The 14,864-nt window shown below is 44.5% G+C and overlaps 1 protein-coding gene across 2 annotated transcripts in view; it reads left to right on the top strand.

The window, feature by feature from the left end:
- Window positions 1-8,439: 8,439 nt before the first annotated feature.
- LOC132825007 (DENN domain-containing protein 5B-like) overlaps window positions 8,440-14,864 on the top strand; it is a 299,001-nt gene continuing 292,576 nt past the window's right edge. For both annotated transcript variants that reach the window (XM_060839998.1, XM_060839997.1), the window contains exon 1: window positions 8,440-8,706. In XM_060839998.1, the coding sequence (XP_060695981.1) occupies window positions 8,589-8,706 (118 nt within the window). In that variant the 5' untranslated portion in view covers window positions 8,440-8,588. The remainder of the gene's footprint in view (window positions 8,707-14,864) is intronic.

The following is a 14,864-nucleotide window of genomic DNA, read 5'->3' as shown; positions in this document are numbered from 1 at the left end:
CTGAGATAAGGTGAGGGGAGGGGTTGGGACTGAGATAAGGTGGGAGCCCCAACCCTCGAACTCAGCACCGCCCTCTTGACCTGCAATCTTCTTCCCGACCTCTCCGCCCCCACCCCCTCTCCGGCCTATCACCCTCACCCTCACCTCCTTCCACCTATCGTATTCCCAGCGCCCCTCCCCTAAATTCCCTCCCCCCTACTTTTTGTCTCAACCCGATTGGCACACCAGCCTCATTCCTGAAGAAGGGCTTATGCCCGAAATGTCAATTCTCCTGCTCCTCGGATGCTGTCTGGCCTGCTGTGTTTTTCCAGCACCACATTTTTCAACTCTGGTACTCTAGCATCTGCAGTCCTCACTTTCTCTTCTATTTGCTGTCCTCTCTCACACAATGCGACATCAGACGCTCTCACAGCTAGTCCCAGCTTTTAGGGTAAGTGTTCAGACCCACACATATGAATGGACCCCTCCTGATCTGTGTTTGCAATGTCAGTCCTTCTGGCACCATTCAATCCCACACTGAAGCCACTTTTACTTAGACAGAACTAAAATATGATGGATTCTGCAAATTTGAAATTAAACCAGTAAATACTGGCAACATTCTCAAGAGGGAAAAACAGAGCTAACCTTTTAGGTTGATGATCATAAATATTTAAGGAGAAAGTGAGGTCTACAAATGCTGGAGATCAGAGCTGAAAATGTGTTGCTGGAAAAGCGCAGCAGGTCAGGCAGCATCCAAGGAGCAGGAGACTCGACGTTTCGGGCATAAGCCCTTCTTCAGGAATCAAAAATATTTACTTTGTTTTCCTCTCTCCATGAATGCTATCTGAGCTGCTGAGTATTCCCAGTGTTTACTGTTTTCCTCACACTTTTACTAAGAGTTGGATAGTCACAAAAAAAAGGAAAAGCTGTTGCTGTTTTGCTGTTAGGAAAGATTGAATTTTTGTTAGTGCTCAGGGGTCTTTTTTCCCCCAATTAAACACGTTTGCAGTGTAGTTAAATAAAGCAAAGAACTGCGGATCTGAAACCAAAGCAGTGAATGCTTGAGAAACTCAGTAGATCAGGTAGCACCTGTGGGAGGAGAGCAGAGTTAGAGTCCAGTATCAGTTCTGAAAAAGAGTCACTGGACTCAAAACATTAACTCAGTTTTCTTCCCACAGATTGCTGCCAGACCCGCTGAGTTTCACCTGCAGAGTTGTTGCTGCAGGAAACACGGCAGTCAATTTGCATACGGCAAACTCCCACAAAATGCAATGAGATAATGACCAGATAATCTGGGGTTTTTTTGTGAAGTTGCTTATTCCTCTTGCAGATAAAATAGTGTCAGAGCAATGAAGAAAGAAATAGTGAGAATACAGGGCCAATGTGTTCCCACAAAGAGTGGGACCAAGGCAAGAGAATCCGGAATATGAAGGGACATAAAGGTTAGGATTAAGAAATAAAAGAGAAGCACATAGAAGATACCGAGGGTTCAATATGGCAAAGTCCCTACGGGACTGTAAAACATGCAGGGAAGCTTAAAAAGGAAATTAGGAACAATAAAAGAATGCATGGGAAAGCTTTGATGTACAGAATAAAGGAAAACTCAAAGGAACTTTCTAAGTATATAAAGAGCAAGAAAATAACTAGAGAAAGAGTAAGGCCCATGAGAGACCATAGAGATAATTTGTGAGTGGAGCTAGAGACATGGGCACAGTCCTCGATGAATACTTAGTGGCAGTTTTCACAATGGTAGAGGATGACACAGGTATAGACATCACGGTAGAGCACTGTGAAACAGTGGAAGAAATTAAAATAGAGAGAGGAAGTGTGAATGGGCTGTACATGAATGATTTATACTGAAAATATTTATAGATTTATTTATTTGTTACAAAATACATTCAAATGTGTTGCGTGGTATCGCCACTCTCCAGAGCCATCTTAAAACACAGAAAAATAAATCAAAACATAGAATATAAAGGCAAAAAAAAGAAATAGTGTTCGATGTTACAGTCCTTCTTGCTCAGCCATGGTCATGGTGGCTAGCCACGAAATACTGCCCCGGCTCAAACTTGACTTCAGTGCTGCCATGAATCTGTTTTGTCCCCATCTCCCTGATGCAGCCGCGGCTGATCCCACTGGGTCTTGTAATGTGCCCAAAATATCCTCCACCACAGCAGCCATGAGTCAGCACTCGGACCACCTCATCAGAGAAATCAAACTCTGCCACAAGTCCGCACTGCTAGGCTCACTCTAATCCACACTAGGCCCACTTTAGACCTGATGAAGGGCTTTTGCCCGAAACGCTGATTTCGCTGCTCCTTGGATGCTCCCTGAACTGCTGTGCTCTTCCAGCACCACTAATCCAGAATCTGGTTTCCAGCATCTGCAGTCATTGTTTTTACCCTGAGCTGGGCCCACTCTAGTCCACCCTGGGCCCACTCGAGCCCACGCTGGGCCCACTTTAGTCCACGCTGGGCACACTCTAGTCCACGCTGGGCCCATTCGAGCCCACGCTGGGCCCACTCTAGTCCACCCTGGGCCCACTCGAGCCCACGCTGGGCCCACTCTAGTCCACACAGGGACCAGTCTAGTCCACCCTGGGCCCACTCGAGCCCACGCTGGGCTCATTCTAGTCCACGCTGGGCCCACTCGAGTCCACGCTGAGTGCACTCAAGTCCACACTGGGCCCACTCAAGTCCACGCTGGACTCACTCAAGTCCATGCTAGGCCCATTCAAGTCCATACCAGGCTCACTCATGTCCACACTAGACCCACTCTAGTCCATGCTGGGCCCACTCTAGTCCATTCTGGACTCACTGTAGTTTGTGCTGGGCCCACTCTAGTCCACACTGGGCCCACTCTGGTCTATGCTAATCCTACTTGAGTCCAGGCTAGGCCCACTCTAGTCCACTTTCTGGAGTAGAGTGGTGCTGGAAAAGCACAGCAGTTCAGGCAGCATCCGAGGAGCAGGAAAATTGACATTTCAGGCAAAAGCCCGTGCTGAGCCCACTCGAGCCCACGCTGGGCCCATTTGAGTCCGTGCTGGACCCACTCACTGCTGCCGATGCCATTGCTGCGTCTGCTGTCTTCCCAAGAGGTAAGTACTGGAAAAGAAAAACAACAAGAAAAGTGAGGGAAAAAGAAAAAGAATGAAGATAAAAGCAGATGAGCTCAGGCTCAGGAGCCCTATTCCACCACCTAATTAGAAACACTCATAACATTTGAGCAGGATTTAGGTATTCACTTGCATTGCCATAGCCTCAAGGATTAATGTTGTTAGATCTTTGTTGACTTGTGCCGAAACAATGGGCTGAATGGCTTCCTTCTGTTCTGTAAACATCTGTGAGTCTGTGAGTAATTACACAGTGTTGCAGTAACGTGCTGTATCTATTACTGTATAAGCAGTATATTACTGATATTGTTGAAGCATATTCTGAACAGATGCTTCCTGTCTAACGATTATATCAATGCACCACATGCTAAAGAGCCCCACTTTTTTTTAACGCTTAATTTTCAGTTGATCCTAAAACAAGCATTTGCAATCAGACCATTGCTTCGAAAAGTGAATCTCTCTCTCTCTCTTTCTCCCTGGCTGATGGAGGCCTGATTACAAAATTAGTGGGCATAATGGTACACATGAACTCAAGTCAAATATCTTTCAGCAGATACAACAGGCAGCAGTCTGAGACAAAGCATATATTAGTCACACTAAAGACAAGAAACAAAATACGAATGGGCTGCGTTCACACAAAACAAATGTCTAGACAAGTTTTTCTCTGTTTAAGCAAGCAAGCACTGAGTGTTTAGGGCATGCAGCTCCTTTTCTGTCAGCCTGTAGGTGTCATAAACCTATTTTCACTTAGTCCAAAAGGACAATAAACTTTAAAGGGACTGAAATAGCATTGTAGAATTATAAATCAAGGATTTATGTTGAGAAAGCACCCACAATTCTCAGGATATCCTAAAAGCCAATGAAGTGCTTTGCAAAGTCGAGTCACTTGTCAAATAGGAATTGCGGCAGCCGGTCTGTATACAGTAAGCTCGCACACAACATCATTAAAAATCACACCACACCAGTTTATAATCCAACAGGTTTGATTGGAAGCACTAGCTTTCGGAGCACTGCTCCTTCATCCGGTGATTGCCTGATGAAGGGGCAGCGCTCCGAGGGCAACTTTTTCACGCACAGGATGGTAATGTATGGAATGAGCTGCCAGAGAAAGTGGTGGAGGCTGGTACAATTGCAACTTTTAAAAGGCATTTGGATGGGTATATGAATAGGGAGGGTTTGGAGGGATATGGGCTGGGTGCTGGCAGGTAGGACTAGATTGTATCTGGTCAATATGGACAGGTTGGACCGAAGCATCTGTTTCCATGCTGTACATCTCTATGACTCTATGACTCTGTTGGACTATAACTTGGTGTTGTGTGATTTTTAACTTTGTACACCCCAGTCCAACACCGGCATCTCCAAATTTACAAAACATCATGACCTGATAAAGCTCAGATGAAGAGCCACCTAGACGCTGACTGATCTGATCATCTGCTGGGGTATGAAATTTGCTCAGACTCTGGGCTCACTGCTGTTCGCCTGACTCATGTCACGGGTTACTAATGTGAGAGGAAATGTCTGGCCTCCTTAATCCAGCACTGGGGTATCAACTCAGAATACATGGTTACGTTTCCGTCTTGTGACTCATACCGATTACCTGCTGAGTCAGAGGCGAGAGTGTTACCACTGAGACACAGCTGACAAGTTAGAATTAGCATATGATCTGACCTGACAGTAGTTTTAAACTATTGAGAATAAGACAATACACAGTTAATGTAAATATTCGGAGAGGAGGAAATAGAATCATAGAGCTGTCCAGCATAAAAACAGACCCTTTGGTCTAACTGCTGACCAGATACACTAAATTAATATATTCCCCTGTGCCAGCATTTGGCCCATATCCCTCTAAACCCTACTCATTTGTATACCCATCCAGATACCTTTTAAATGTTGTAATTGTACCAGCCTCTACCACTTCCCCTGACAGCCCATTCCATACACGTACCATCCTCTGCATGAAAATGTTGCCCGTTAGGTAACTTTTATATCATTCCCCTCTCACCTTAAACCTATGCCCTCTAGTTTTGGACTCCCCTGCTTTGGGAAAAAGACCTTCACTATTCACCCTACCTATGCCCCTTATGATATTATCAGTCTCTATAAGGTCACCCCTCAGGCCTCTGACACTCCAGAGAAATTAGCCCCAGCCTATTCAGCCTTTCTTTATAACTCAAACCTTCCAACCTGGGTAACATCCTTGTAAATCTTTTCTGCACCCTTTCAAGTTTAACAACATCTCTCTTATAGCAGGGAGACCAGAACTGAGTGCAGTATTCCTAAAGTGGCTCAACCAATGTACTGTATAGCTGCAACATGACCTCCCAACTCAATGCACTGACCAATAAAGGCAAGCATACCAAACACCTAGTGAGAGATCTTGGTGTGCGCATGTCCCTAAAGGTTCTGAAGAAGGGTCACCAGATCCAACAGATTAACTCTGATTTCTCTGCACAGATGCTGTCAGACCAGCTGAGATTTTCCAGCAATTTCTGTTTTCTGTGTCTGCAGTTCTTTCAATTGTTTTCTTCCTAAAGATAGCAGTCCAGGTCGAGAGGCTGTAAAGAAGGCAAATGGAAAGCTCTCCTTCATTGGCAAAAGTATAAACTACAAAAGTAGAAATATAATAATAAAACTGTGTAAGACTCTGGTGAAGCCACAGCTAGGGTATTGTGTGCAGTTCTGGTCATCACATTGCAGGAAGGTCACCACATTAAAGAAAGTAATTGTTCTGAAGAGAGTGCAGAGAAGATGTTGCCAGGCTGGAAAGGTTGGAGAGGTATGGACTGCTGACAATGGAACAGAGAAGGCTGAGGAATGACATGATTGAGATACACAATAATGTAAGGGGCATAGATACAGTAGACAGGAGGGAGCTGTTTCCCTTGGCAGGGAATTCAAAAAGCAGGGGTCATAGATTCAAGTGAAGGGGCAGAAGGATTAGGAGGGACAGGAGGAAAGGTGTTATTTAACAGAGGGTGGTGGGTGTCCGGAGCTCACTGCCTGAATTGGTGGTGGAACCAGAGATCCTAAACTATTCAAAGAAGTGCCTTGGTTCTGCATGTAAGCTGCAGGGCCATGGGCCGTGTGCAGGAAGATGGGATTAGAAAGGGCATCTGCGTATCTTGGGGTCAGCATAGACAAGGTGGGACATGTGGCCCCTTTCTGGCTGGGTCATTCCGATGGTTTTCAACTGAGACTGACTCATGAGGAGAGGGTGCCTCATTTTGCCTCACCCTTGATTTTCTCTCGACAGGTTTAGCGCCTGTGCTAAAGGTGAAAATACTTCACACCAGTGCTCAACTTTTCACCCTGAGGTTTAAATTGTTTCTTGTCTCACACTCTCTGTACTTCCAAGGTCCTATGAATTTCCAAACTAACACCCTGTAAATTTGTCAATCTTCCATTCCTGCTTCTTCCCTCCCCTCATCACTGGTGGCACGCTGTTAGTTAGGTAGAGGCCTCCCTCTGTAAAGGTGGGAGTCAGCAGACCCTGAGGTGTTGCTGTCACAGAATTACAACAGTCCTGCTCCTGCTGGAAGAGAGAGAGTTGCTCTCAAACATCCACTTCTCCAACCCCCACCCCCTTTCTCAGGCCTCTCCGTGACCTCCAGCCACACAGATCACTCCCTTCCTCCTTCCCACAGATTTTCATAAATCATAACATAAGAACTAAGAGTAGGCCATTCTGCCCATCGAGCCTGCTCTGCCACTCAATAAGATCATGGCTGATCTTTTTGTGGCTTCAGCTCCACTTACCCACCCCCCACCCCCTCGCTCTCATCATAACCCTTAATTCCTTTATTGTTAAGAAAAATCTATCTTAGCTTTGAAAACATTTACTGAAGTAGCGTCAACTACTTCATTGGGCAGGGAATTCCATAGGTTCACAATCCTCTGGGTGAAGAAGTTCCTTCTCAATTCTGCTCCCTCTAATCTTGAGGCTATGCCCTCTTGTCCTTGTTTCACCTGCCAGTGGAAGCATCCTGTCTATATCTACCTTTTCTATACCGTTCATAATTTTATATTTTTCTATAAGATCACCCCTCATTCTTCTGAATTCAAATGAATCTAATCCCAGTCTACTCAGTCTCTCCTCTTAAGCTAACCCCTCAACTTCAAAATCAACCGAGTGAACCTCCTCTGCATCCCCTCCAGTGTCAGTACATCCTTTCTCAAGTAAGGAGACCAAAACTGCACACAGTACTCTAGGTGTGACCTCACCAGCACCCTATACAGCTGCAAAATAATCTCCCAGCTTTTTAACTCAATCCCTTTAAACAATGAAGGACAAAATTCCGTTTGCCTTCCCAATGATCTGTTGTACCTGCAGACCAACCTTTTGTGATTCACGCACAAGGACACCCAGGTCCCTCTGCACAGCAGCGTGCTGTAACTTTTTACCATTCAACTAATAGTCCTTTTTATTGTTAGGGTAAAAAATGAGGTCTGCAGATGCTGGAGATCACAGCTGAAAATGTGTTGCTGGTTAAAGCACAGCAGGTTAGGCAGCATCCAAGGAATAGGAAATTCGACGTTTCGGGCATAAGCCCTACCAAAAGGGAAATCCTGAGGGATCACCACAGATTTCAAGGCTTGATAGTGGAGAAAGGAATTTTGAAAGCTCATACCAAGGATTAGGTGGGATCTGGTACAGAAGACTGTAAGAAGTTAATAAAATCATGAGGGGCACAGGTAAGGAGAATAGCAAAGCTCTTTTCCCTGGGGTGGGGAAGTCCAAAACAAGGGGGCATAGGTTTAAGGTGAAAGGGGTAAGATTTAAAAGGGATCTAAAGGGGCAACTTTTTCACGTAGAGGGTGGTGTGCGTTTGGAATGAGCTGCCAGAGGAAGTGGTGGAGGCTGAATCAATTACATTTAAAAGGCATCTGGATGAGTATATGAATAGAAAGGGTTTAGAGGGATATGGACCAATTTGCTGACAAATGGGGCTAGATTAATTTAGAATATTTGGTCAGCATGGACGATTTGGACAGAAGGATCTGTTTTCATGCTGTACAACTCTATAACTGTTTCTTCCTTTCAGTATCCAGTATTCCCGTTTAATGCATATTCCCAGCAGTTTAAAACTCAATTCATATCCTGTTACTGGTCAGCTGTTTCCATCCCTCTCCCTCTCTCTCTGGCTGGAGGGTCCGGACTTCAGGTGCTGATAGGAAGAAGATGACGAAGGATTGAAGAAATGAGTGAAACAAAACAAGGGTAAAGCTGAGGGATTGGAGACTGGTTCGAAATTGGCGCTTGCAGTGCGTCAGAAGGCAGCGTGGGGAAGGGAGTGTGCACTCTCTCACACATACACACACAGACACAGTGTAGAGAGTGAGAAGGAGGCAGGCAGAGAAGCCGCGCAGACTACAACAGGGCAGACAGGCAGAGGGCAGCGCTCCAGCCTCCGGGAGGGTGAAGCCTGAGATATGGGCAAGGCGGAGAGAGAATGAGACGGCGATCCCAGCTCCCAGCAGCAGAGCAGCGGCGCCCAAGATGAGTAACAGCAGCAGCAGTAGCAGCAGCCCCGGCTCGGGATCATGCCGCTTCGCCGATTACTTCGTGGTAGCGGGGATCGACACCGACAGCGGGCTGGAGCCTGATGAACTCTCCGGTAGGTGAGCGGGGCTGAACCCGGGCTGGGAACCGCAATTGCAATGGTGGGAGGGCTGCCTCTATATACCACTGTCTGTAAACATTCACAGGAGGGGTCTGTACATTGAAATACACCGGAGCGGTTAAATATAGACCTGTTTGTTTATTTCAGTATCGGCCATTCTCTTGTAGATCTCAGACGGAATGATTCTCCCTCTGGATAAAGATGGGTTCCTGGGTGTGTGTTTTTGTTCCTTCTGTATAATTTGACTAATTACAGTTAGTGCAATTCGTTTTGAATTCCTTGTCCGCTCCCATCTGCTCCAACGCTCCCAACCCCAGTTTAATTTAATGGGGATACGGATTCACACAGACAAACCCAAGTGGCTGTTCTGAGACAGTGTTGGTCATTAGGCTATTTGACCAAGGTGGTCATTGCCGCGTAGCCCTCATCCCGCCCCTGCTTCACCGTCTCCATCTGCAGAGGAGAGTTGCTTGCCTCTTTAGGAACCGAGCAAGTCTCCTGTCTTTCATTTGCATCCCCCATCCCAACAAGTTCCCTAAACCCAATGAGGTTCGACGCAGCCCTGTCGGTGTACCACGAAAAGAATTGCCACTAACTGGATAAATCCAGAAGTTCCCACAGCATTGAAGAAACAGACTGGCTGCCGCCAAATTACTCTTCCCTTCTGTAGTTTCTTCACATCCGTGATGTTGAAGCAAGCAGATACCGTGAAAGGTCCCTCAGACAGAAATGTTCTGCATTGCTGTTGCAACAGGGACTTCCCCGCACTGTTTTGTCCAGCAAAATTCCCTACTGAATAAAGTTGACCTGGGTTCCACTGAGCAGTTGATGTGGGGATTGGGTTAGAAGTGGTTTGTTTGGAGTGTGGGTGTCCTTGGTCAAGTGGAATTCATGTCTTGGGCAGCTGTTCAGAATTGGTGTAATCTGTGTGGTTTTGTCTGCAATGTGTCCTGCTATTGTGTTAACGAAAATATTTACAATATTAGTAAAGCAAAATGTGAAACCTTGGCTTAGTTAGAGAAAATCTCAACTCTGAAGGCTGTGAGTTCACATCTCACTCCAGAGAGTCAACATGCAATCTCTCCAATGTAATACTCAAGGGAATGTTGCAAGTATTCTCTTTTGCTCGAGATGTTAAACTGAGAGGTAATATTTCCTCGAGGGTGGATGTGGAAGATAATGTGGCACTACTCAAAGAATAGCAGTGGGTTTAATCCCAGTGTTTTTCCATAGTTGTTATTCCTTAATGAGCATGGTTTAAAATAAATTATCAAGTCATTATTTTGCTGCTTGTTTGTGGGACCTTGCTACTAACTTTGTTACACGACAACAGAAACCACTTTTCAAAAGTACTTCGTTTAGTTTCAAATATGCCAGACTGGTCCCAAAGCGGTATTTAAACAAAGCAAGTTTTCTTTCTTTTTTTAAAATTACGTTCATCACCTTCTTCTGTGTTATGCAGTTTCGGTTGTATGGTTACTCTTATCTATAATGGGCACAGACTCAAAAGAGGCAGAAATGGGTACTGGAGATTAGAGTCAAGATTAGAGTGGTGCTGGAAAAGCACAGCAGGTCAGGCAGCATCCGAGGAGCAGGAAAATCGATGTTTTGGGCAAAAGCCCTTCATCAGGAATGTATAGCCCAATTCCACTTGTATTAAGTTTGAATGTATTGAATTGGATACTAGTTGCCATAGGTCATAATAAATTGATTCTCCAATATCAACACATCATCTAGGATACCCAGTGACTGAATTAGATCTATTATTTGGATTAATCAAGGCTGGTCTGTGCAGAGTTGGCTCAAATTGGCTAGTTGACAGTAGATGCCATTGTAACTGGATGGGGCTTTTCTTGGTTAACTCTTACTGGACAGTGCATGGAGTACCAAATGTAGCGTGAGCCTAAGATTGGGTGAAGATTTGATGGCCCCTCATGACTGAATGAACTGCTTGAGGATTGTGTGACTCAAGAAGACTATGAAAAGATAATGGAGAGCACATAACAGTCCATGGAACTGTGAGACATCAATTCCAGGGACAAAAAAGAAACTGGTCTCAGAATGCTCCAACCCAGACAAAATGGCATTAAACAATTGCAAATATGTTGTGCTGCACAAATAACAAACTTTTAAGTTTAATAATTCAGTATACTTCAAGCTAAACGCATTAGATTTCTTCTAGACGCTGAGATAGATTGTGTTATAAAATGTTTGCAATATTTTCAGTCTTGGCAAGGTGTTCCTTTTCTCCTGTGCCTCAGCTCAAACTTGGATGAAACAACCTGCATTCTGCTGCATTATGCAATGATGCTTTGAAATATCCAGAGGTGCAGTCCACTTCTGCAATGTTAAAATTATCTGAATGAATAAAGGATCCCCGTGGTGATGGATGATGTCTGCCTTGCTGGGGCTATTACATATTTGCATTTTATAGCACAAATCATTAGCACTGGGTGGTTAAGTTAACGAATTGAAGAATTACATTCCAAACCCTCTGGCCTAATGCAGTTCCAGAGCTGAATAATAATTTTGTGATGGCCTGTTTATTGGATTTATGGTATTCAGATGGAGCAACTCTGAATTGTTTAGCTTGTAGGACAGTTAGTTATTTAAATGCAGCCGTTGACTGTTTCATGATGGATAATGGCAATAGCAATGTTGGGTTGATATTACAGCCTTCAGGGTTTTAAAAGAGTGAAGATCGGAAATGTTCGTCATTACCAGAAAATGGTATAATCTCTTAAGTGTCTACTCTCAGTTTGAAGTGCGAGGTACATGATAAGTGAGCACTTTTGCAAGCATTGGAATTATTTCTTGTTTCAAGGCATATCCACATGCATTCCATTCCTATTGTTGAGGTGCTGAAGTGGGAAGACATACTGGGAAGCTGGGCTCTATTAGATATGACTTATTGTGGCAGCCATGCCTCTCTGCTGGTCGCACTCTTGCCCCTCAGTCGTGAGGTCAGGGCTTCAAGTCCCACTCCAGAGAGTTGAGTGTGCCTACGGTGATGATTCTAATTGGGCACTGAGGGAGCACTGCAATGTCTTTGGGTCGACATGACAGATCCCTGGTAATATTTGAGCAAGAGCAGAGTTAGTCTCCCCAGTGTCTTGGCAAATATTTATCTCTTAAGCAACATCACAAAAACAGATTATCTCGTCGTTATCCCATTACTGTTTGTATAATCCTGCTGTGTACAAACTGTTACGCTGCGTTACACAGCAGAAAAGGATTTCAACGGCTGCTAAGCACTTTGGGATATACTGAGGTCATGGAAGATGTTATATATGGGTCGGTGTGTGTTGCTGTGCAAGCCAACAGCTTTCTAGACTAATGTTCTTTGGTCATGTCTCACTGTCACTATTATCCATGGGATACAGATTGTCTTGATAATTGGTGTGTGGGGGTTGTTGCTGAAGATATCAAGAAGAGAAATTTAATTTCAAAAGATTACTCTTGGTTCTGCATTATGGAGAGGGGTGAGAGTCAGGATATAATTTGTGTTGGACAGGGCTATTTTGTGTGTGGAACTTAGCACATTTGAGCGTTGAAAGTGCTGTGTTTTACTCTACAAAACACTTCGGTGTTTAATTTGCGAGCTTTTATTTGTTGGTGAGCGAAACCTTTTTTTATGCATAATTTCTCATCAAAGCACAAATCTTTAAATTGAAGCACAAATCTTTAAATTGTTCTCCAGCATCGTACTGATCCTGAGTGATCTATTCTGCTCACTGTGTGGGGGCTGAATTAATAAGCATCTCAGCTTGCAAATGCTGAATCAGTCTTTCGACACCTGGAATCATGTTTATGGCAATCTCCCATTGTATTGTATTTCAAATATTGACATTGTGCAATTTTCCAAATGGTACTGGAGTAGGAAATGTTTCCTGACTGGCTTTTGTCCTGCTCAGCACTCCCTGATACCCATTCTGCCTTGAATAGCCTTTTTTTTTAATTGCCTCCCTGCTATTTCCCCATATATTCAATCCAACACAAACTACAGCAAAAACATACACAATAATCCTTATCCTCCTCTTTCTCACAATGAGAAGGAGTTGAGAGATTATTTGGCACAGCATTCTCACAGCATCTCTCCCATTTGCCCTGATGCCTATTCTGGATTAAGACCCCCCTTTCAGTACTTTCCAATCTCAGTGAATTTAAAAGGGTTGAAAGATTGAATCATGAGGACATATTGTATTTGTTTGGTTTGTTGCCTTTAGAATGTTGAAGGGTAATATAATCAAAGTGTTGAAAATGATAAACAGATTCAAAAGGTGGGTAAACTGCTTCCAGAAAGCGGGGGTATGACCTTTCACTTAAAGCCGTGATATTTGGAAGTCAATTCAGGGAGTGTTTTTCCTCCCTCTCACTTGGGAGAATACATCATTAAATCACTGTCCAAAAAGCTGTTCAGGTTGGGAATTGAGTGCAGGTTTCAGAACTGCCACTTCCAGACATTTGATGGCCAATTTAAAGGGTTACAGAATCAAACTGGGTAGATGAGAGTGAAGGCACCCACCAGATACGGGTTGGCTGATTGACAGAACTGGGAAGTGGGGCTGAACGAACTCTGCTCCTCGTTGTTCAGACACATGGGAGAGGAAAGTCTCCTGTTTTAGCCATTGTCCTTCGGCAGTTGAGTTAAGAAGGGAGTTTCAATAAAACAAAGCTACTGGCAGTGAAATGGTGCCTATCCCCTAAAGCTCGGAGCACATTGTTCAGCTTTTCGTTTCCTGGCACTGCTTTCTTTTGCCTTGCTGGTGGTACAGTCTGGGCCAGAGATTTCTCCACAGCCACCATCAAAAGTGCTTTAAGATTGTCAGCAGGGAGTGGGATTCATGCTTGTCCTAGTGACTATATCCATTATCTCCCCTTTCCCTTAGTTGCCGGGTACCGCAAAAGATTGGCATCCTGCCAGCTGTGATGTTGATCTGACTTGGGCACAGATAATTTTTACCGTTGCGTTGTCAGATTGTGCTAACTGTTTAATATTCTGGCAGGATGTCAGCTGTGGCTCAGTGGGTAGCCCTTTCGCCTCCGAGTCAGAGACTTGTGGACTCAAGTTCCACTCCAGAAGTCGAAGCGCAGAATCTAGGCTCACGCTTCAGTGCAGAGCTGAGGAAGCACTGCACCGTTGGGCGTGTGACTGCATTCGGATGAAATGGCCAAGCAGATCAATGCCTTGGTTTTATTTGTGGAGCTCCAAAAACATTCTCCCCTGACTGATATTTTAATCCCTCGATATCAGGCACAGTGGCTCAGTGGTTAACACTGCTGCCTCACAGCACCAGGGACCCAGGTTCAATTCCAGCCTTGAGTGACTGTCTGTGTGGAGTTTGTACACTCTCCCTGTGTCTGTGTGGGTTTCTCTGGGTGCTCTGGTTTCCTCCTGTAATCCAAAGATATGCAGGTTAGGTGAAGTGGCCATGCTAAGTTGCCCATAGTGTTCAGGGATGTGTAGGTTAGGTGCATTAGTTAGGGGTAATAGGGTAGGGGAATACATCTGGGTGGGTCACTCTTCAGAGGGTTGGTGCAGACTTGTTGGGCCAAGTGGCCTGTTTCCATGTTGTAGGGATTCTGTGACTCAATCTAAAAACGGACAATGCAGTCGTTTAACACACTTCTGTCTGTGGGATTTTGCTGTGCACAAATATGCTGCTGGCTTTCTCACACCGCACAAGTGATAGTCCTTTTGACAGTAATTTGCACTATGCAATGGTCCGAAATCATGAGCGGCGCTACACAAATGCAACTTTATTTGTTATATTTTGAGAGAATGGGCTTCACAATTGTCCTCAGCCCTGGCACCTATCCAGTGGCAGTGAGGAACATTTTCTGTGTGGTGGTGAAATTATTTTGTGATTATCCCCAAAGTGATTATTTTGCGCTGATATTTCGGTGAAGCAAGGTGGTGGTGGCTGTGTGTAAAACCTGTCCGTTTGAACTGTGAAGAGTCAAACAATCTCAGATGCTACCAGTTCACAATTAGGTTTTTAAAAGTTAGTTCTTTAGATATGAATGTCGGTGGCACGGGCTCCTTAATGTCGTATTCTGTCAAATATTGTTTGGATGTCAAGGACAGTCACTCTCATCTTGTTTGTAGAATTTAGATTTTGTGTCCTTGATTGGACAAAAGCTGTTATAAG

The sequence above is a fragment of the Hemiscyllium ocellatum genome, chromosome 19 (assembly GCF_020745735.1).
Source record: "Hemiscyllium ocellatum isolate sHemOce1 chromosome 19, sHemOce1.pat.X.cur, whole genome shotgun sequence".
NCBI lineage: Eukaryota > Metazoa > Chordata > Chondrichthyes > Orectolobiformes > Hemiscylliidae > Hemiscyllium > Hemiscyllium ocellatum.
The sequence above is the reverse complement of the archived record's forward strand: the minus strand, read 5'-3'. Positions and strand labels throughout refer to the sequence as shown.